Genomic DNA, 23,734 nt, shown 5'->3' on the forward strand with positions numbered 1-23,734 from the left:
TGACCCTTACCAAACCTGCAGGCAAACTTTCAAATGCCCCACACCAACATCAGAGATTCACACAGGCACTTAGGAACTTGCTGCTGTGGGGCACCACACATTAACTGGAGTTAAATCTCCAGGGTAAAAGCTGTACTTAGGACTTCAAAGCTAAGACAGAACCTGTTGCATCATTCAATAGTAGTGTAAGGAGAAAGGTCAAAGTAAACTGTGGACCAGTTGCCCCTCAAAAGCCACGTCAAGAGCTACACTTTTTGCATATTTGACAAAAAAAATGCACTTACATTGGCAACAAAGATGCAAAATGTAAATTTATGCAGCTGAATTTATGCAGCCATGATTGGTTTACGTATTGGTGACTGCTTCAAACCATAGAACTGTCTGCACAGCAAGCTCTGCATTACTAAAGGCAGGGCTCAAGATTAGCAGTATGTTGTGCAGTAGTTGAGAATTGAGGAATAAGGTTAAACAAACTTGACATAGATCTCAGTCACGAGTTAAAGTTGGAGAAACTATCCCCTTTCTAACCTTTCAAACTGCCACTAGTAAGATGCAAGTGTTCTCTTGATTTACATCGCTAGCTGTCAGCACACCGCTTCGTTGGCAGTCGAAGCATTCAACTTCCCCAGTTTGAGAAAGCAAATCCCACAATGCTGTGTCAATGACTGACTTTTAAGATACTACTTACCCTACGCTCCATACACAAGCACTTGTTATACAACTTGATGTGCAGTATCAAGAATGAAGAAATTAATTCAGAATCCCTCTCTCTACTGAAGTTATATGGCTACCCTGAAGTTCCCCAAATCCTGCCGAAATATTCCATTCTTCATCCTTCTTTGTCTATTCCATGTATGGCACTGTAGGTAAAAGCCATTTTCAACTCTGTTCTCCAAAACAACTAGAATAAGCCAACAAACAAAGATGATTTTACCTGGACGAATCGCAGGATTCGCTTTGCTACATGCATGCTGGTTTATGCATTTCATGACATTCCATACCAGAAGGGAATAATACCCAGGCTAATACTCTAGATAACCAACAACAAAATAATTCAGAAACTGCAATTAAAGAAGTGCATCTCACAATACTATTAAGACCTCACACTTGCATTCAACCATCTGTTTTTAAGCCCAGTCCAAACTGGGTATTCTCTGTAAGCTACCTAGTTACGGAGCTTTATGTGAACATTTACCATACCTCCCCCCCCCCCCCCAGAGACAAATCACATCAACACTCCCTTGCCTTTCTGAAATATGAGCCTTCGCAATTCTTCCTGGGCAGCATGCTAACTCACTCACCAGTACGTTCTTGGAAAATAAGTTGTTCCACTTTCTAAAAAACAAAACCAAACCAAATTAAAAAAAAAACAACCCACCCAAAACCAACCAAAACACCCCCCAAATAAACCCCAAAACTCACGTAAAAGAACAAAATCTTAGATGTCAGTCATATAAAATACCACATTTAACTCCAGCTGTACACAAGCTACATCTATTCCGTTATCAAACAGCTAGTTATTTTCTCTAGTTAAATTGGGGGGGTGTTGAAAAATACACAACTTGTGCACAAATCAAACGATAAATGGCATTTGTGCTGGACTCATCCAACTGAAGGGCTTCATTACAAGTTTTATTGAGGGTGACCCAATTTAAAGAGTTTTTTTTAAGGAGGGATGGTCCTTAATGGGGCTTCATAATTGGTTTAAAACCAGTCTGATGATCCAGTAAAGATCATCAAGTAAAGTAATTCCAGTCAAGTAAAGGATCCAAGGAAAATGTAAAGCCCTAGCTTGCTGTAAGGACCTGTTACCAGCTTTCTGTGTGTACCTGTTTCTGTATTAGAGCCACAGAACGGGTTAAAAGGATACCAGCACATAACTAAACTGGCTTTCTTTTCGGATAGCCCAGAACCCAGACTCTGTTTACAGAATGGCGGACGTATTTCAGTTTTATCACCTTTGAAGAACTTGCTGAGAGAATAATTCTTTGTTAAATAAAGGTCTTACTCAATCCATCCCTTTCTCTTGCCACAGCAGTTCTATCTAGTACAGCCATTCCCTTATCCTGCTTATACCCTATTACCATGCAACACCACTTGGCCAATTTCTTCCCTGGAAAGTACCCTCTTTTTACTCTAACTCTTTTTGAGTTTCTTCATGAAGCCCAGGGAAAGGTCATTTAAAAACCTGATTCTGTGGCGTACCCATTTAAAACACACACAATGCCTTGTTCCAAAAGGGAAGTATCTCTAATTGAGTCATCTTTTGGGGTTGGTCTATTATGTGATTCAGATTTGCCCTTCCTTCTCCTTCATGCAACAAGAAGCTTGTGATGAAAGTAAGATGCCTTCAGAAACAAAGCCTGGCACCACAGAATACTGCAAAGAAACAAAAGACTTTTAATATAACTTTTAAGCTGAAGCCAGATGTCTGGGAAAATCAGACACACTGCTTCAGCAGAAAGGTAGTGGAGCTCCCTCTATTGAATTAGCTGCCAATATCTCTTCAAGTTTAAAGGATGCCAACTGTGGTCAGAATCAATGTTCTGTTAAAAACCCAAAGCCTTCCAGCCCAGCCAGCTGGGATGCACCCACCAGGTAACACTATGTGAGCACCAGCCAAGGGAAGGGGACCACCGCAGTACAGAGCTTCTGACACATGCCAAAATGTCTCTCCCCTGACAGGGCTCCAGCCCTGGGGACTTCTGTCCATGAGACCTGAGGTGATGTTTAAAATCTGGCTGCTGTTTGAGTACTCTCCCTCAGGACCCAAGTTGCTGCAACAAATACCCATGCTTAACGATGCCAGGAGGTGCTACAGATGGGGCTGCCACAGCAGAAACCAATAAGGGGTTAACCATGCAGAGTAAGATTTAATTGAAAGCAGATTATATGGCTATATAGACTGCCGAATCACTCGTTAAATCACAAAGGCACTTTTTGCTTCTTATCAAGGGAACAGCTTAGTATTTCCATTGCTATTGAAAGCACTTCTTTGGGGGATACCGGTCCCCTCCCAAGGAACCACCGCCTTCCACCCCAGCCCAGAACAGAACAAGGACCCTGGCTGGGTGCTTAACCCACCGCAGCAGGACAGCCCCCAGGCTATGTCCTCCTCACAGCACCAAGGCCACGCAGAGCTACCCCAGGCCGGGGAAGAACTGCACGGCCAGGGCCGGGGACACCCCATTCATTCCCAGGGCTCACACGGAGCCGGCTGGGCACCCCCCAGCCCCTGCACAGAGCTCGCTCCGGGCTCTGAGCACAGCAAATACCTGCCCGGGAGCTCGTTGCAGACCCGGCAACCGCCACCTCCTCCAAGCGGGCTTCCTCCGGGATCGCCACCTCCGACCGCGGCCGGGCCCCCTCCCCGCCACCTCCAGCTCGCAGCCGCTGCCGAGCCCCCTTGGCGGCCGTGCCGACAACGGGAAGCCGAGAACCCCGCTCCCTGCCGCGAGCCAACGGAACGACAACGGTGCCGAAGCCACCGCCCGCCCCGCGGCACAGCAAGCGGAGCCGGAACACGGCTGCCGGAGCCGCCGCTCGCCCCCTCCCACCACTGTGGGACGGCAGCAGCCCCGCGGCGCCGGATGCTCCCGAGGGCCTACGTCCCCTTCCCTGCCTGAGCAGACCGGGGCAGCAAAGGAGCCAAATGGACAAGAGACTCTGGAGAAAGCTCTTTATTGGGTACCCGCCGCAGTGAAGAGCTGGGAAAAGGGCAGCGGCAGCAGCTAGTGCAGGACGGTTCCTGCTCACAGCCGCGTGCTCTCGCCCGTTCTTCCCGCTCCCATCCTCGCTCGCTCTTTCCCCGCTGCTCCTTCCACACTCGACGGACTCCTCCGCCGGCAGCCGCTGCAGGGGTCGCAGGCCGCGGTCAGGGCCAAGCAGTCCCCGCTGCTTCGCCGGCTGGACAGAGAGCCGCTGGCCCGGCGCCGCAGCACACACTGCCCATCACACTCCTCAACCTCCTCCCCCCCCCACCCCCCCCACCCCCCGCAAACACCTCGGCAATCGCCTTTTCTCACCGGAGTGGGGTCCCGACGCTCCGCCGGCGCTGGAGGCGCGCTCGCAGACGGCACCCTGGGCACACGCTGCTGGGCGTGCAAAACAGCGGCTGGAGGGGGCGGCCCTGGTCCCCAAGGCCCTCGGGGACTCCCTCTCTCCCTCCCATTCAGGGGCACCCTGACCCGCACCCCGCTGGCGGGGCGCTCACCCCACACAGGCTGCCAGCTGCGCGCTCTGCAGAGTGCTGGGCCGCGGAAGCGCTGGAAGCTCTGGCAAGGGCATTTCCCGGGAGGGCTTTGGGGGCTTGGGCAGAACTTCCTGAGCTGGATCCCTCCCCCTCGGCAGAAGCTGTCGCTTTAAACGCCGAGCAGCTGGGTGCAAACTGGGGGGGTGGTTGAGGCGGGCGAGCGCCGCTGACCACCCTTCATCTGCTCCCAATCCACCCGCCTCGCCGTGCCCTGCTCCGCTCGGTCTCTGCTCTCAGTCCCAGGACTCTGGACAAAGAAAAGCAGGGATGTTGCTCCGGGGCGGCCGCCCCCCGGTCCACCGGGCGGAGGAGTTGGCAAAGGCTCCCCTGTTCCTTGGCAGCAGCCCCGGGAGGAGAAGGTTAAGCAGAGGTGGATCCCTCGTGTGGAACTGCAAGGCAAGAGAAGCAGCGGGCTGAAGAAAGGCCCAGAGAAACAGCACTCTGAGCAAAGGGACATCACTGTCACCGGGGCTGCAGTCACACTACATCATCCTGAGTGCTTTTGCGAGGGTCTTGATGGGTCTGGGGGAGGTACCTGGCTCAGTGCCGTTCCCTGGTTTCTTAGAAGCTATTCCAGTTCTGCCATGAGAAGACACATCTGAATTGTTGCCCCTGCAAGGTTGGGGCCAGGGACACCCGCCTGCTTACAGGGGGGCCCTCCCAGCACTCCCACTGGGAGCAGGGGACACTCAGCAGCCCTCCTTACAGGGTGGCTCCCCTCACCGCAGCGCTCCCGACAAGCCCCACGAAGCCTGAAGCTCGGACCTGCGCCCATGCTATGGGCGGGCCCTCCTGGCTGCAGCACATCATCATTATCACCATCATCATCATCATCATCACGTAATCAGGAGCTCATCCAGTGACCTCAACCCCAACCAGGGGGAGGTCAGCCCAGCCAAAAGTGGGCCTGAGCCCTCTGGGCACAGAACTTCCTCAACCTGCACCCTCCAAAAGGCAAGGGAGGGCTCGCTCCTGTGGGCTGGCTAAAACAGCCTCCCAAGCCCTGCTTAAAGCAGGCTGGGGCTGCTCCAGGGAACAAAGGGCTCCACAGATTATTGGGGTTGTTAGTGGAAGCCAGAGAGCTTTAACACGCCAAGGGGCAAATGCTGCGACACACCCTGACAACAGGGGGTCACGCTGGCAGGTCACCAGCAGGACAGGCAGCCACGCAGGCAGAGACCCAGGTCCTGAATACAGGCAGGTCGCATTGCCTGCACCCCAACTAAGTGGACTGGCACCGTCCTTGGAAAGAAGGGGCGAGTCCAGACCATCCCTCCGCTCGTGGTCTTAGAGGGGACCCCTCTGTTACTGCACAGAGCCCTGCTCTCATGGGAAGTTCAGGCTAAGTACGCTGCAGTTATTTTTCAAAGGGCCTAACCAAGCTCATTCTCCTGCTCACACACACACACACACAAAGACACACTCACAGCCACAGACACAAACAGGGAAAAACAGAAGTTCCACAAAGAGAGCGTGGGCTCCGTGCAGCCACTGTCTGGGGAGTCACCCTACTCACGAGCAGGAGAGGAGAGCCTCAGACCATGCCCAGGGCTGCGTGGAAGCCGGAGAGCTTCAACAGGACAAGGGGCAAATACTGTGACACGCCCTGACAACAGGGGGTCACGCTGGGTAGGCCACCAGCAGGCAGAGAGCTGGTGGGGTAGAAGAGTGGGGCAGGAAAATGGCTCTCCCCTGCTTACAGGCTGGCCTGAGGGTCCAGAGAGCTCCATTTCCCCCTCGGGGGTGGGGACTGTGGCTCTCACCCTCCTTACAGGGTTGCCACGCTCTCCCGGCAGCCAAACTGTGGGGCATTGTGGCAAAAGGCCAAAGACTCCAGCCATGTTTACAGGGAGATCACCCAGTGCACCACCAGTTCAAGGAGGTGACAGTGCTCTTGTGTTCAGCCCGCCGCCCCTCGTCTAACTGGCCCGTGGTGCTCACTGGCACCATTCCACACAATGTTCTTGTCCAGGGGCTTCTGCCAAGGAAGTGAGGGCTCAGTGAAATACCAGGTCCCCCGCCCGGGGGAGTAAGAGACATCAAGCTCAGAGGAAGGTCCCAGCCACCTTCACCCCAGCCTCCCACCTTCCCTTAGTAGTGTCCTCCCTCCTCAACTGCCCCAGGTGCTGAGAGCAGAGAGAAAGAGACCTAGGGCAGAGCACGCCCCACCACGTATCTCAGCCCCATGCCTCTGAAAGACCAGAGACACCCATTTGATTACAGGGGATCCCTCCCAAAACCTCCCAGCCCCCCCCCCAGCAGAGAGGCCATGCACAGCCCTTCTTCCAGGGCAGGCCCCCTCAGCTCAGCACTCCCAACCAGCCCCATGGAGCCCGAGTTACGGGCCGGCCATCCTGGCTGCAGCACAATGCCCCATATTCAGGAGCTCCGCTTGCCCCCACCCCAGCCTGTGGACACGGTGGCTATTACCTTGCTTACAAGGTTGCCCCTCTCTCCGGGAAGGCTACCCACACATGGAGCAACACGGTAAAAGCAAAGACCCCAACCCTCGTTACAGGGAGGGCACCCAGCTCAAAGCCAGCCACCAGGGCAACACAAAGGTGCCGGTGACGCCCTTGTGTGACCCCAGCCCCAGTGACAGGGAGGTCCTGTACCGAGAGTACCTTTCTCTTTCCTCCTCGTCAGCCTCCTGGGCTTCCCCCAACTCCGCCCCGCTCCTCTTCAGCCTCCTGGGCTTCCTCCGCTCGCTCTGATCCTCTTCAGCCTCCTGGGCTTCCCCCAACTCCGCTCCGCTCCTCTTCAGCCTCCTGGGCTTCCCCCGCTCGCTCTGATCCTCTTCAGCCTCCTGGGCTTCCCCCAACTCCGCTCCGCTCCTCTTCAGCCTCCTGGGCTTCCCCCGCTCGCTCTGATCCTCTTCAGCCTCCTGGGCTTCCCCCAACTCCACTCCGCTCCTCTTCAGCTTCCTGGGCTTCCCCCGCTCGCTCTTGCCTCGCAGCGTCACACGACGGACGCCTCCTCTGTCTGCTCCGCAGGCCGGTGCGAAGCAGGAGGACGCGGTCAGGGGCGAGAGGCACCGGGAGATCCCCCCAACACCACCGGCCCCAACGTCCTCCCGCACCTACTCCCGACCCCCTTCCCTCTGCCCTCCCCCCCGCCCACCTCCCAGCCGGTAAAAGCTCACCCATCGGCTCCTCTCACGGGATGGGTGCTCCGGAGATCCCTGCAGGGACGAGGGCGAAGAGCTCTCTGCTGCTCCGGGACGCTCCAGGCGGAGACTGGATCCTCCGTGGTCCTGCTGCACCCCCTTCGGCAATGCCTGACCGCTCCTCCCGGGAAGGCGCAGAGCTCGGCCCGGCCAGCGGCGCTCGCCAAGCCCCGACGGCGGTGACCGACCCCCAGCCAGCCCGCCAAGCGGTGGACACGGACCCTTCCCTGACGGCACCGACCCCTTCCCCATCAGAGGCCATTCCAGACCCTTCCCCGAAGGCACAGACTCCACCCCCCCTTGAGGCAATTACAGACCCTTCCCCACCAAAACGACGGCACAGACCCCCCCCCCTTGACACAATTACAGACCCTTCCCCACCAAAACGACGGCACCGACCCAACCCTTGAGACAATTACAGCCCCATCAACACAATAACGACGGCACCGACCAAACCCCCCTGTGGCAATTACAGACCCCCTTCCTTGGGGCAATTACAGACACTTCCCCACTAAAACGACGGCACCGACCCCCGCCCCTTGAGGCTATTACAGACCCTCCCCACCAAAACGACGGCACCGACCCCCCCCCCCCCTTGAGGCAATTACAGACCCTTCCCCACCAAAAAAAACGACACTGACCCCCCCCCATTGAGGCAATTACAACCGCCCCCCTTGAGACAATTACAGACCCTAGCCACCAAAACGACGGCAGCGACCCCCCCCTCGCTGAGGCAATTAAAGACCCTTCCCCACCAAAACGACGGCACTGCCCCCCCCATTGAAGCAATTACAGACCCTTCCCCACCAAGACAACGGCTCCGACCTCACCCCCCCCTTGAGGCAATTACAAACCCTTCCCCACCAAGACAAGGGCACCGAACCTCCCCCCTTGAGGCAATTACAGACCCTTCCCCACCACAACGACGGCACCGACCCCCCCCCCCCCTTGAGGCAATTACAGACCCTTCCCCACCAAGAAAACGGCTACGACTTCACCCCCCTTGAGGTAATTACAGACCCTTCCCCACCAAAAAGACGGCACCGACCCCCCCCCTTGAGTCAATTACAGACCCTTCCCCACCATTACAACGGGACCGACCCCCCCCCCATTGTAGGCAATTACAGACACTTCCCCAGCAAGACAATGGCACCGACCTCACCCACCTTCAGGCAACTACAGACCCTCACAACGAAAACCACGGCACCGACCCACCCCCCACTTCAGGCAATTACAGAACCCCCCTTGAGGCAATTACAGACCCTCCCCAACAAAACGACGGCACCGACCCCCCCCCCCCGAGGCAATTACAGACCCTTCCCCACCAAAATGACGGCACCGACCCCCCCCTTTGAGGAAAATACAGACCCTTCCCCACCAAAACGACGGCACTGACCCCCCCCTTGAGGCAATTACAGACCCTTCCCCACCAAGACAACGGCACTGACCCCCCTCCGTCAGGCACTTACAGACCCTCCCCATCTAAACGACGGCACCGACCCCCCCCTCTTGAGGCTATTACAGACCCTTGCCCACCAAAACGACGGCACCGACCCCCCCCCTTGAAGCAATTACAGACCCTTCCCCACCACAACGACGGCAGCGATCACCCCCCCCCATTGAGGCAATTACAGACCCTTCCCCACCAAAACGACGGCACCAACCCTCCTCCTTGAGGCACTTACAGACCACCTTCCTTGAGGCAATTACAGACCCTTCCCCACCAAAACGACGGCACCAACCCCTCTTCCCTTGAGGCAATTACAGACCCTTCCCCACCAAAACGACGGCACTGACCCCCCCCCCCCTTGAGGCAATTACAGACCCTTCCCACCAAAACGACGGCAAGGACCCACCCCTCTTGAGACAATTACAGACCCTTCCCCACCAAGACAACGGCACGGACACCCCCCCCTTGAGACAATTACACACCCTTCCCCACCAAGATCACAGCACAGACCCCCCCCCGTTGAGGTAATTACAGACCCTTCCCCACCAAGACAACGGCACCGACCCCTCCCCCCTTGAGGCAATTCCAGACCCTTCCCCACCACAACGACGGCACCGACCCCCCCCCCCCCCCCTTGGGGCAATTACAGACCCTTCCCCACCAAGAAAACGGCACCGACCCCTCCCCTCTTGAGGCAATTACAGACCCTCCCCACCAAACCGACGGCACTGACCCCCCCCCTTGAGGCAATTACAGACCCTTCCCCACCACAACGACGGCACCGACCCCCCCCCCCCCTTGAGGCAATTCCAGACCCTTCCCCACCAAAACGACGGCAACGACCCCCCCCCTTGAGGCAATTACAGACCCTCCCCACCAAAACGACGGCACCGACCCCCCCCCTTGAGGCAATTACAGACCCTTCCCCACCAAGACAACAGCACCGACCCCTCCCACCTTGAGGCATTTACAGACCCTTCCCCACCAAAACGACGGCACTGACCCCCTCCCTTGAGACAATTACAGACACTTCCCCACCAAGACAACGGCTCCGACCTCACCCCCCCCCTTGAAGGAATTACAGACCCTTCCCCACCAAGACAACGGCACCGACCCCTCCCCCCTTGAGGCAATTACAGACCCTTCCCCACCACAACAACAGCACCGACCCCCGACCCTTGAGGCAATTACAGACCCTTGCCCACCAAAACGACGGCACCGACCCCCGCCCCTTGAGGCTATTACAGACCCTCCCCACCAAAACGACCGCACCGAGCCCCGCCCCTTGAGGCTATTACAGACCCTTCCCCACCAAAACAACGGCACCGACCCTACCCCTTGAGGCAATTACGGACCCCCTTCCTTGAGGCAATTACAGACCCTTCCCCACCAAAACGACGGCACCGACCCCCCCCCCCCCTTGAGACAATTACAGACCCTAGCCACCAAAACGACGGCAGCGACCCCCCCCCCGCTGAGGCAAATAAAGACCCTTCCCCACCAAAACGACGGCACTGACACCCCCACTGAAGCAATTACAGACCCTTCCCCACCAAGACAACGGCTCCGACCTCACCCCCCCCCTTGAGGCAATTACAAACCCTTCCCCACCAAGACAAGGGCACCGAACCTCCCCCCTTGAGGCAATTACAGACCCTTCCCCACCACAACGACGGCACTCACCCCCCCCTTGAGGCAATTACAGACCCTTCCCCACCAAAACGACGGCACTGACCCGCCCCCTTGAGGCAACTACAGACCCTTCCCCACCAAGACAACGGCACCGACCCCCCCCCCTTGAGGTAATTACAGACCCTTCCCCACCAAGACAACTGCACCGACCCCATTCCCCTGTGGTAATTACAGACCCTTCCCCACCAAGACAACGGCACCGACACCCCCCCTTGAGACAATTACACACCCTTCCCCACCAAGACAACGGCACCGACCCCCCCCCCCCCTTGAGATAATTACAGACCCTTCCCCACCAAGACAAAGGCACCGACCCCATCCCCTTGAGGCAATTACAGACCCTTCCCCACCAAGGCAACGGCACCGACACCCCCCCTTGAGACAATTACACACCCTTCCCCACCAAGACAACGGCACCGACCCCCCCCCCCCCCGGAGGCAATTATAGACCCTTCCCCACCACAACGACGGCACCGACCCCCCCCCCTTTAGGCAATTACAGACCCTCCCCACCAAAACGACGGCACAGACCCCCGCCCACTTGAAGCAATTACAGACCCTCCCCACCAAAACGACGGCACCGACCCCCCCCTTGAGGCAATTACAGACCCTTCCCCACCAAAACAACGGCACTGACCCCCCCCCTTGAGACAATTACAGACCCTCCCCACCAAAACGACGGCACAGACCCCCCCCCAGCTTGAAGCAATTACAGACCCTTCCCACCAAAACAACGGCACCGACCCCCCCCCTTGAGGCAATTACAGACCCTTCCCGACCAAGACAACAGCACCGACCCCTCCCACCTTGAGGCATTTACAGACCCTTCCCCACCAAAACGACGGCACTGACCCCCTCCCTTGAGACAATTACAGACACTTCCCCACCAAGACAACGGCTCCGACCTCACCCCCCCCCTTGAAGGAATTACAGACCCTTCCCCACCAAGACAACGGCACCGACACCCCCCCTTGAGACAATTACACACCCTTCCCCACCAAGACAACGGCACCGCCCCCCCCCCCCCTTGAGACAATTACAGACCCTTCCCCACCAAGACAAAGGCACCGACCCCATCCCCTTGAGGCAATTACAGACCCTTCCCCACCAAGGCAACGGCACCGACACCCCCCCTTGAGACAATTACACACCCTTCCCCACCAAGACAACGGCACCGACCCCCCCCCCCCCCGGAAGCAATTATAGACCCTTCCCCACCACAACGACGGCACCGACCCCCCCCCCTTTAGGCAATTACAGACCCTCCCCACCAAAACGACGGCACAGACCCCCGCCCACTTGAAGCAATTACAGACCCTCCCCACCAAAACGACGGCACCGACCCCCCCCTTGAGGCAATTACAGACCCTTCCCCACCAAAACAACGGCACTGACCCCCCCCCTTGAGACAATTACAGACCCTCCCCACCAAAACGACGGCACAGACCCCCCCCCAGCTTGAAGCAATTACAGACCCTTCCCCACCAAAACAACGGCACCGACCCCCCCCCGTGAGGCAATTACAGACCCTTCCCGACCAAGACAACAGCACCGACCCCTCCCACCTTGAGGCATTTACAGACCCTTCCCCACCAAAACGACGGCACTGACCCCCTCCCTTGAGACAATTACAGACACTTCCCCACCAAGACAACGGCTCCGACCTCACCCCCCCCCTTGAAGGAATTACAGACCCTTCCCCACCAAGACAACGGCACCGACCCCTCCCCCCTTGAGGCAATTACAGACCCTTCCCCACCACAACAACAGCACCGACCCCCGACCCTTGAGGCAATTACAGACCCTTCCCCACCAAAACGACGGCACCGACCCCCGCCCCTTGAGGCTATTACAGACCCTCCCCACCAAAACGACGGCACCGACCCCCCCCTCCTTGAGGCAATTACAGACCCTTCCCCACCAAAAAAAACGACACTGACCCCCCCCCCATTGAGGCAATTACAACCGCCCCCCTTGAGACAATTACAGACCCTAGCCACCAAAACGACGGCAGCGACCCCCCCCCCCCGCTGAGGCAATTAAAGACCCTTCCCCACCAAAACGACGGCACTGACCCCCCCTTTGAAGCAATTACAGACCCTTCCCCACCAAGACAACGGCTCCGACCTCACCCCCCCCCTTGAGGCAATTACAAACCCTTCCCCACCAAGACAAGGGCACCGAACCTCCCCCCTTGAGGCAATTACAGACCCTTCCCCACCAAGAAAACGGCTACGACCTCACCCCCCTTGAGGTAATTACAGACCCTTCCCCACCAAAAAGACGGCACCGACCCCCCCCCTTGAGTCAATTACAGACCCTTCCCCACCAATACAACGGGACCGACCCCCCCCCCATTGTAGGCAATTACAGACACTTCCCCAGCAAGACAATGGCACCGACCTCACCCACCTTCAGGCAATTACAGACCCTCACCACGAAAACCACGGCACCGACCCCCCCCCCACTTCAGGCAATTACAGAACCCCCCTTGAGGCAATTACAGACCCTCCCCAACAAAACGACGGCACCGACCCCCCCCCCCCGAGGCAATTACAGACCCTTCCCCACCAACACAACGGCATCGACCCCCCCCCTTGAGGCAATTACAGACCCTTCCCCACCAAAATGACGGCACCGACCCCCCCCCTTGAAGCAATTACAGACCCTCCCCACCAAAACGACGGCACCGACCCCCCCCTTTGAGGCAATTACAGACCCTTCCCCACCAAAACGACGGCACCAACCCTCCTCCTTGAGGCACTTACGGACCACCCTCCTTGAGGCAATTACAGACCCTTCCCCACCAAAACGACGGCACCGACCCCTCTTCCCTTGAGGCAATTACAGACCCTTCCCCACCAAAACGACGGCACTGACCCCCCCCCCCTTGAGGCAATTACAGACCCTTCCCACCAAAACGACGGCAAGGACCCACCCCTCTTGAGACAATTACAGACCCTTCCCCACCAAGACAACGGCACCGACACCCCCCCCTTGAGACAATTACACACCCTTCCCCACCAAGATCACAGCACAGACCCCCCCCCCGTTGAGGTAATTACAGACCCTTCCCCACCAAGACAACGGCACCGACCCCTCCCCTCTTGAGGCAATTACAGACCCTCCCCACCAAACCGACGGCACTGACCCCCCCCCTTGAGGCAATTACAGACCCTTCCCACCAAAACTACGGCACCGACCCCCCCCCCTTGAGGCAATTACAGACCCTTCCCCACCACAACGACGGCACCGACCCCCCCCCCCCTTGAGGCAATTCCAGACCCTTCCCCACCAAAACGACGGCACCGACCCCCCCCCCTTGAGGCAATTACAGACCCTTCCCCACCAAGACAACGGCACCGACCCCCCCCCCCTTGAGGTAATTACAGACCCTTCCCCACCAAGACAAAGGCACCGACCCCATCCCCTTGTGGTAATTACAGACCTTTCCCCACCCAAGACAACGGCACCGACCCCCCCCCCCCGCTTGAGGCAATTATAGACCCTTCCCCACCAAAACGATGGCACCGACTCCCGCCCCTTGAGGCAATTACAGACCCTCCCCACCAAGACAACGGCACCGACCCCCCCCCCCCTTGAGGTAGTTATAGACCCTTCCCCACCAAAACGACGGCACCGACCTCCCCCCCTTGAGGCAATTACAACCTCCCCCACCTTGAGGTAATTACAGACCCTTCCCCACCAAGACAACTGCACCGACCCCACCCCCTTGTGGTAATTACAGACCTTTCCCTACCCAAGACAACGGCACCGACCCCCCCACCCTTGAGGCAATTCCAGACCCTTCCCCACCAAAACGACGGCACCGACCCCCCCCCCCCCCCCTTGAGGCAATTCCAGACCCTTCCCCACCAAAACGACGGCACCGATCCCCCCCCACCACCCTTGAGGCAATTCCAGACCCTGCCCACCAAGACAACGGCACCGATTCCCTCCCTTTCCCCTCGGCCCCGGGTTCCGCCCCGTCCCCCGGCGGGTCCCGCTCCCGTCTGCCTCAGCCGCCCCCCTCACACTCCTGAGGTAACCCCTCACGCGCCCGCTCTTCCCGCCCAAACGCTCCTGAGGCGGGGGCACGAGCCCGGCGCGTGCAGCGCCCCCCCCACCTTGAGGCAATTACAGACCCCCTTTTTTGAGGCAATTACAGACCCTCCCCACCACAACGACGGCACCGACCCCCCCCCCCCCTTGAGGGAATTACAGACCCTTCCCCACCAAGACTACGGCACCAAGCCCCCCCCCCCCCGAGGCAATTCCTGACCCCCCCACTTGATGCAATTACAGACCCTTCCCCACCCAAACGACGGCACCGATCCCCCCCCACCACCCTTGAGGCAATTCCGGACCCTTCCCACCAAGACAACGGCACCGATTCCCTCCCTTTCCCCTCGGCCCCGGCTCCCGCCCCGTACCCCGGCGGGTCCCGCTCCCGTCTGCCTCAGCCGCCCCCGTCACACTCCTGAGGTAACCCCTCACGCGCCCGCTCTTCCCGCCCAAACGCCCCTGAGGCGGGGTCACGACCCCGGCACGAACCCCCCGCCGTTCCCGCCGCACGTCTGCTTGCTACTGCTCTGTCCTAATGAACCAAATGCTTCCATGGACTTGGGATCAGGCAATTGCTGCCACACACACAACTACACTGATGAAACCCAGACGTGTGAAAACGCTGAACCAGGGAAGTTCTCCGAGTGCTTAGACCAGCCCATGCCATTATACAGTAATTCACATTCCAGGTATTTCACCGAACACCACTCAGGATCTGTTCAGAGCAACAGCAGAAATGTATCTTTAAAGTTTCCACACGCCAGTTTACATAGAGTCAGCCATCAAGAAGCACACCAGAATTTATTCCATAGCATGTCTTTGCGTCACAGAACATACCCCTCAATTCGTAAGATGATGTTAAACAACTGGTTTAGCCGTAGAGTTCTCTCCCAGGTTTCTTCTTAAGTTAAGCAAAGCTGAATGGCATTTCACTATGGTTACAGGTCTATCGTTAGAAACACACAGTCTGTTCATCAAACAGATGGTTATTCACTGTAGCTACAGTGTAAAAATCACCTCTCTTTAAAGTGTATCACTGGGCACATAGTGTGACACTGGGCACATAGATGAGTTTTATTTTTAATCATTCTTATCTATTTGCATTCTAAACCCCTTTTTCCCCACAGCCTTAGATCACAAAGAAAAATGGACTTACTGGGATACACTAAAGAATAATGCCATAAAACACCTTAAATCACGGCTGCAGCAATGTTCTGCAGCACTACTCAGGTTCTTCCTCCGTTTCTTTTTAAAGCCAACAGAATTGCTGTGGTTTTCAGCACCTTCTGGCCATGAAAGCCAGCAGGCTCTTTAAAATGTCTGGGAAATTCAATTTCTTTTATCTTGTGTAGCACATCCTAGCAGCAACCCCAGCTGCAAGACCACAAAAAGCCATGACCCTGCCTGTCTTTCTGCATGAGCTGTCTGTATGGAAATGACTTCTTCTGGGGGTTAAGATGCTTCTGCTGCAGCGCATGCTCATGAACATACATGGGGTGGCTGTTCAGAGCTCCCGCACTGCCCCACAGCTCAGGTACTGACCAAGGGGCCTCAGACTGCTATCTCCAGCTCCTCAGAAAATTACACCATGGCTCCCACGCTAAACACCAATTGCTCTTACGAAAAGCTGAGCATCTTCTCTCTCACTCTCTCCACTGTTTTATCCCTCTCTCTCCTTTTCTACCTCCCAGAAGAGGCACATTTCTTATCAACAACAAAAGTACCAGTTCAATAGAAACAGCCGTTGTTTTAGTAAGCAAATATTTCAGCAGTTGTTTTACTAAGTAAATATTTATTTGCCTTTCTGGAGACCTATATGGATGAGAAGAAAGGCAATTCCATCTTAGATGAGACAGATATTCCTCAGAAGAGCCAGCCACCACTTTGGAGGAGCAGACTAATATCCACTGGTGTAGCAGCAACTATGATCCAAGCCATCCTCAATAAAACACGCTTGGAAGAAGAAAGGCAAAACAAAACTGGGAAATAAAAAAGGGAAAAAACCTGTTCGGACCACTGCCAGTAGTGCAGTGTCAGCATATCAGTTGTACCACAACCTCCTCTTTAAAAGATTCATTTTCAAGCATATTAAAGACAGGAATGTACAGCCTCCTTTAATATTCATCCTGTTCTTATTAAAGAAAAGATGCAGAACGTGTAGGTCAAAGAAGGCTCAACAACTGCAAATCAAGGGGAGCTGTCAACCCTCAGGGTTTTCCTGGAGAAACTCACATTCTGCTCAATTCAATTCTAATTATCACCCTACAGCATTTACAGTTCTTGAAGAGTCTCATTTGAGCATCGGTGCATGGAAGCATAACTGTTTTTCTTGAAAGCAGAGGAGCTCACGAGAAATCAGCACATGGCAACAGGTCCTCAATTCTCTTACATTCACTTTCTAATGAAAAGATGACTGTGTTACCCGAGGAAAAAAGATAGACCCCAGCCAATCCAGAAGAACCCTGAGGAGCACTGAATACAGAGCCTGAAGACTATGGGGTTTAGATAAGGCAATCTCTCTCAACACTCTAGCCCTGTATCAGTCTGCACACAGCTATACTATTGGTTGTGTGAAAACAAAAACCTAACAAACAAAACAAACCAGTTTCCACAATCAGCATAGGTAACATAAAAAAAACACCACCATAAATGTGTGAAACCCCAGTGGAACAAGCACTGCAGACCAGACCCTGAGCCAACTTATATCTGACCATCATGCTGATGGTCACATAGTGCAGGCCACATAAAGGGGAAACGGAACGTTGATCATCTAGATCCAATTACAAATTATAGCTCCTACGAAGTCCATTCTGTGTCTCAAGCATTAATAGGCTCACAAATCTAAACCAACCCCAGATCACTACTAATGTCACTTAAAACAGACTAGAACTTGGAATTATTCTAATTAGGGGCAAAAGGGTATTATCTACAATGAAAAAAGTAGTCGAAAGGTGCGTGTTGAACATAATGGGGTTGTCATCAAATGAAAACAAACATATTTTTCTTCTAAAAATGAAACCAAACCGAAACAGAAGCATTTACAAAATACAGAAAGCATACAACTGCTAAGTGCACACACACATTTTTCCTAATAACAGAATGGAAGCTATGAAAACTAGGTAGAAACGATAACGAGAACATTTGTATATGTATTACATGAGATTACTCTTTGTGTGTGTGTGTGTGTAGAATATTTCAGGTGTCCTAAGCCAATCATTTAATCACGTGAAAAGCACAAACAGCATATTTCAAAATAACTTACAGGAAAAGAGGGTATCCTAAAGAAATGTTTTCTAGTACCTTTTCCTTACACTGACACAACTGAAGAACGGAAAGCATCGAACAGAACTGGAACAGCCTGTGTCAAATTGACGTCAAAATACGGTATGTGGTTATCGCACGAGTCTGGAAAGCCATAGTCCAACGGTTCTTACTCTCTGTGAGCCTAGGTTAGATTTCTTATGTAAACTGCTCTAGTGATGTAAAGCAGTCTTTAAGCAGAGCTCAGGAAAGGGGTGACCTTCCTCAGCATTAGCCAAGGACTCCGTGTCCTGCACTGCCTTATCCTGCATTCAGTCCTATCCTGATGCAAACATTCTCCCTGAGCTTCAGCACCTAAAGGGTCCTCTCCTGTAACTTTTAGGCATGTTGACTGCTGGTCTACTCTTGATGCATGGAAGGATACTGAGGTGAAGAGCATCATGTAGGAACAGCCTCTTGAGCTTTTCAGGGTCTGTCAGCAAAAAAATATGAGACCCCAGGATTGAGAGTACTTATGCAAGAGAGAAAATAAAGTCTCATGCACACAAGCACTGCCATTGAAGATTTGCATTAAATTATTCAGATACAGAAACCCTAGATCCTTTCCCTAAAATAGCTCTTGATATACTTATCTTTAGGGACTTTCCACCTTGTGGATGTACTTCCTTAATTAATCACTTCATCTTCTGTCTGCAGTCCTGCAAACTTCCTGGCAGATCTCTTAAGATACAGTTACATATTCATGTGGTACGAGTTTTGTCTCAGTCAAATGTGGGGTTTTTATGAATAACAATATGTGTTATAATCAGAGTTCTTTTATTTTTGCAGTACTAGATCATCAACACACCTAGGCAACATAGGTAGCTGTTGAATGAAAAAAGATAAGTAACAGGCTGAAAATTCAAACAAAGACACATTTAAATTACACCCCTTTAAAAGTACCCCTGCCCAGATATGCAGCTGCTGCACTTCATTCATGATTAAGATAAGCATTTACTTCCTTAATGTAGTTTATAGAAGACAAATGGTTATATTTTTCTGCAATCACTGAGACAGATGCAGCCCCTCTGTCAATGGTGAAGGCTGAATCATACGACTTGGGTTCTTTCTACTGTCCAGAGCACACGGGAAGGACGCCTGCTGTCGGTTCAGTAAGCCTTTGCTGACTAAATTAATAGCAACTCAGAAGTCGATCTCCTAGATGTTCTCGAAGTGCTGTTGCAAAACAAGTGTTCATCTATAACCATTTAGCTAGAAACCTATTTGAAAATGTAGGCTTCCAAGTGGCCACCAGCCCGCATCGGCACGCAGGCGTAGATGTGGATGCACACATCAGATATAAATGCAAAACCAAGAGGTAAACAGGAAGCTTTCCAGCTTCCAGTTTCAAACTGGAGAAGATAGGATGTAAAAGAGTTTCAAGATGACAAAATGACATATTCTAGAAATAGTAAGCAATATTAAGCAAGATTTTATCCCATGTGTTTCTTCCTGTTAATCTAGTTGTGCATATTACCTTCAGTTCTGTGCTGTCTAGATACTGGATCATTTTTAAGGAAATAACAATTTTTTCCTCTATCTATTCTTCTGCTTTCTTCTCCTTCTTAGGTTTGAGATTCAAAATGATGTGTTGGTTGTATGACAGCTGATTCACAGGAACAAGAAGGTCTGACAGATCTTTCTGGGCGGATATTCCACTTGCTTAGTAAAATAAATTCTGCAGCTGACATAGAAGAGTATCCTGGTTTGAGTCCTGAAATTAGAAATGTCAATATTATGGTAGTGGTTCTTATCAAAGATGATGCTTGTGGAGAAAGATTTGCTTACTTGAATAGTTCTGGCAGCCAGTGTGATTTGGCTGCTATGAAACTGGTGCGAATGTCACAGGATTTGACTCCATTCCCAGCTTGTTTTGTGAACTTGCCCGCAAGACATCACTCAATCTAGTCTTCAATGGTGCCAGGGGAGGGACTGTCCACATGACTTTGCAGACTACCTAATATAGTAGGTCCCTACTACAGCTAATAAAAAAGCCCTAGGCAAATCCTCTGTAGGGTTTTGAACATAAGGCAGAAATCTTTAAGTTTCCTTCTGTATTCAGTGGGGAACCAAGGCAGAACAGAGGACTAGGGAAATAACCTGACGGTTACTTGTGTTTCTAAGTAGACAAGCTGCTTCATTCTACCATTTTTGGCTGTTTTCAGACTGGAGAGTTGTATTTCCAGATAATGAGGCGCAATTTCTTCAAAGCAGCTTTAAATCCTGCTGCATGTGATGAAATGTTGTAATGCTTTTCATTTTCTTGTTTGTTTTGCAAAAAACAGGAGAATAACAGGGAGTTGATTGGAAAGATACTGGGGACTATCAGGTGCCTTAGAAAAAAAAACTCAAATCCCAAATATGCTAATACCTACAGTTTGCTACAAGCAATTTTGTAGCATTTACTTTAGCGCATCCTCTTCATTAAAGAAAACTGTCTATGCTAAACTTTAATGCGTTTTTCTTGTCTGTGTTGACAACTTGAATAGAGCTTGGGATTTGTTTGTGTGTTTGTTTATTTATTTCTTGTTAATTGGATTATAAATGGTCACAAAGCCAATTCAGTCTCCAGAGTCTAGGATCTAACGATGTTCTGAACCTGGTTCTGAAAGTCACCCCCAGGGGAGCGGTACTGAGAAAAAAGACACCTTCCCTTTGCATTGTGTAATTAAACTCTACCTGACTAACAATAAATTCATTGACAAGGTCTCCCTATAATTTAAATGAAATGTGAGAATTATCCCTTCTTTGACTTATTTTCATCAAGCTGGATCAATGCAGTTTAGGAAATTAAATGTTACCCAGCTACCTCTAGACACTTTATCCTAAAGCCACCTCCAATCCCTTGCTTTCTCTCCTTTTCTACCAAAATTGTTATTCTCTGCATAGTAGAAAGGCTTCTCTGCATAGCCAAAAGGCTATCCATAATTTGCTACTGCCTCATAGCTAGCAAATATACCAGACATCGCCCCACAAATGCAATAAATGCCCAGCAACATCTCTTTATTGGTGAGTTCTTGGAGACGATTCTTTCTTCCTTTTTTTCCCTTCAATTTAAACTTTTTACTATGTGCTAGACTTGCAGATGTTAAAAATACAACTTAATCTAGAATTAGGTAAATGACCCAAGACGCAATGAGATGAAAAGTCACCTGAAGTTAAGATTGGTTTGGGAGGGAATCTAAGAGACAGGAGCCATCAGTCATAAGTCACAAGTTTCCCAAGCAGATCTGTGTCACAGGAATCTGGCAAATCTTGCAATCCTGTGTCTCTCTTGGCACCATCACTGGAGAGAGCACTCGGAGCTCCAGCAGGACCAAAAGGGAATGGGCAGTCTACTTCCACAGCTCCAAAGTTACACCTCTGAATAATCACCCCCCCCCCCCCACCTCTCTATGAGCTTCTCTGAAGACACACAAAAACCACTCCAGCCTTTATTTCTTTCACTTATTCTCTTTTTGCTTTTCCTTCTCTTTTCTTGTTTCAACTTCCATTCATTTTTGTCCATGTGTTTATGGAAATATAAAAGCCTTAACGCATTTCCGCTATTAAACATCACCAACAGTGAGACTCCACCCCTTGTTTTCTCCTTTAACACCTGCAAAAGGACTACAATCTGAGGCATATTTTAGCAGACACATTCTGACTAATTAGCTGTATCAGAATAGTCTGCTAGTATAAACACAGCTCATTTCCTGCCAGCATAGGAAGCAATTCTCCCTCCTTCTTCCTCTCCCTTGCTTTGCTTTTGACAGGGCAGTCTGCTCATGGAAGCACAGTCATGCTAGTGCCTGGGCTAGTATAGAAGCATCAGGGAAGCACACATTATAGTCTTGAACAATGAGATCCTCTAATAAAATGCTGCCTTTAAAGTCTGTAAGATAATTAGCCCTAATTATTCTACCTGATAGCTTATCTGATGTGTTTCCTCTCTAGATCTTTGCCAAAAAAGTCTTGTGTTTAATGGCCCACAGGGAGAAAAGAAAAGCATCTTCCTCTCCTTTACAGAGTCTCCTGCTGGCCTAGTGCACAAGGCTCTCCACATGGTCCCTTACACAAGTAGGTCAACGCAAATGACTTTGAACCCTCAACGTGTTAACTTTTGCTGGACTCTTGACTTCCTTCACAATTTACATCATATCACTTTTCTCCATGCCTTAATTATTCCTAGACTGGGAATATTCTGCAATCAAACACTCTGAGGTGTTGTTTGAGATGACACGAGAGCCTATGATTAAAAGATTTATGTTATTATAGGCATAGTTAGAACAAGGCAAAAAAAAAACAACCCTATTTTTTCCTTACCACTGTTCAGATCTTCACTCCAATTCTTTCTTCAGACAACTTCAAACAGAAAGCACCACGTCTAAAAACCCTCAGTCTTCCACTGAGGTACCTGTCCATTGCAGAGAACAGGGTGCTGAATAACTCCCAGTTTCTCCCAGTAAGCCTTCTGTAGCTCTTGCTTCCTATCACAATCTTAGGCACTGTAAGCCAAGACTTTACAGGTGTCCACTCATGTCAAGACAGTGTTTTGATTATTTAAGTCTCTTGTAGTCAGTCACAGTGACCCTTCCTTCATTTCCATATTGGTCATCCCATCCAATGAAAACTAATTTTCATAATCTAACCAAACATGCTTCTCTGAAAGCTAACACTGAAAAAAGTATGCACCTTTATTTTAAATAGCAGTAACAATAAAGCACTACACCATCCTTTTGAAAAGGACATTGCAGCAGCAGACAATACGAAACATCCGAGCCTTTGCAGTTGCAACTAAAGCATTACCAAGTGTTGACTATGTCCTGAAGTGTAGCTCAAGCAAAGGCAATATGCCATTAGAAACATAAAAGATCATTTATTCACCACTAGAGTACCACATTTTAATCACCCAAACCATCTTAAATGCAATGCGTTCTGTGGTACTTTCACCCTGGCTTAACAGTCCAGGAGTGCTGACTTGTCCAAGGGAAAAGTGGCTCTTCCAAGCCTCTTTCAGTCCCAATTCACAACAGTTTCCTTCTCTCTGCAAACGTCACTGTGTGAGAAGCCTGGCTTAGAGAGCCACTTACTCCAGAGACAATTATCATTTTCATCTTTCATTACATGATATTAAAACAACCACCAACCAAAACCCAGACTAAAAAAATCGCCAAGCACACAAAACAGGAAACACACACCTGAACAAATACACCCAACCCTCAACCCTCAGCTTTCCCTGAGCACAGGGAATCCAAGACACTTTATGGGGTTTTTCTCTCCTTAAATTGCCATTGAGGAGGATAATGGGAAACTGATGAGCTGAGCATTTTATTAGCAGATGGAAGACTTCAGTCTTAACCTCACACCCGGAATTGATGCAAGCCTGGATAAACTTCTGCTTTAACTACTACTTATCCTTCCCCTCCTTTCCAAAGGATAGGATAATGATCCACCTTTAAAGGAAAAAGAAAGAACCCAGAACAACAAAAAAACTACTAAAAAATCCCACCAAAACCCCCATCCAGACTCCATGGAAGGTTTTAGTAAGAAAATAAAAGATTTTTGTTGCAATGCTCCAACTTAAAGCTTCTATTACCATTTCATATTAACATGGTCCCTTGAGCTCTATGTAGAGCTTACCAACCTGTCACAGAGCTTGCAGACTATGCACCACCAGCCTTTCTATGGTTAGCAGAAAATCTGTGCTGTACAGTATGTCCAAAATAGTTATTCCATTGTACAAACAGAGCCTCTTCACGAGGAGTCACAGTCCCCAGCACGCTCAGCACCCTGCTCTTCCGCACTTACATGAAAAGCTTCTCAATCA

General features: G+C 51.8%; 1 protein-coding gene across 1 annotated transcript in view; it reads right to left on the minus strand.

The window, feature by feature from the left end:
- Positions 1–2,350: 2,350 nt before the first annotated feature.
- Positions 2,351–23,734, minus strand: part of LOC117438389 (uncharacterized) — a 30,534-nt gene continuing 9,150 nt past the window's right edge. The window contains exons 5-8 of the mRNA XM_034073929.1: positions 6,877–7,331; positions 4,026–4,091; positions 3,276–3,622; positions 2,351–2,379 (exon numbers count right to left, since the gene is read on the minus strand). Coding sequence (XP_033929820.1) covers positions 2,351–2,379; positions 3,276–3,622; positions 4,026–4,091; positions 6,877–7,331 — 897 coding nt within the window. The remainder of the gene's footprint in view (positions 2,380–3,275; positions 3,623–4,025; positions 4,092–6,876; positions 7,332–23,734) is intronic.

Source organism: Melopsittacus undulatus, unplaced genomic scaffold (assembly GCF_012275295.1).
Source record: "Melopsittacus undulatus isolate bMelUnd1 unplaced genomic scaffold, bMelUnd1.mat.Z mat_scaffold_215_arrow_ctg1, whole genome shotgun sequence".
In the NCBI taxonomy this organism is placed as follows: Eukaryota; Metazoa; Chordata; class Aves; order Psittaciformes; family Psittaculidae; genus Melopsittacus; species Melopsittacus undulatus.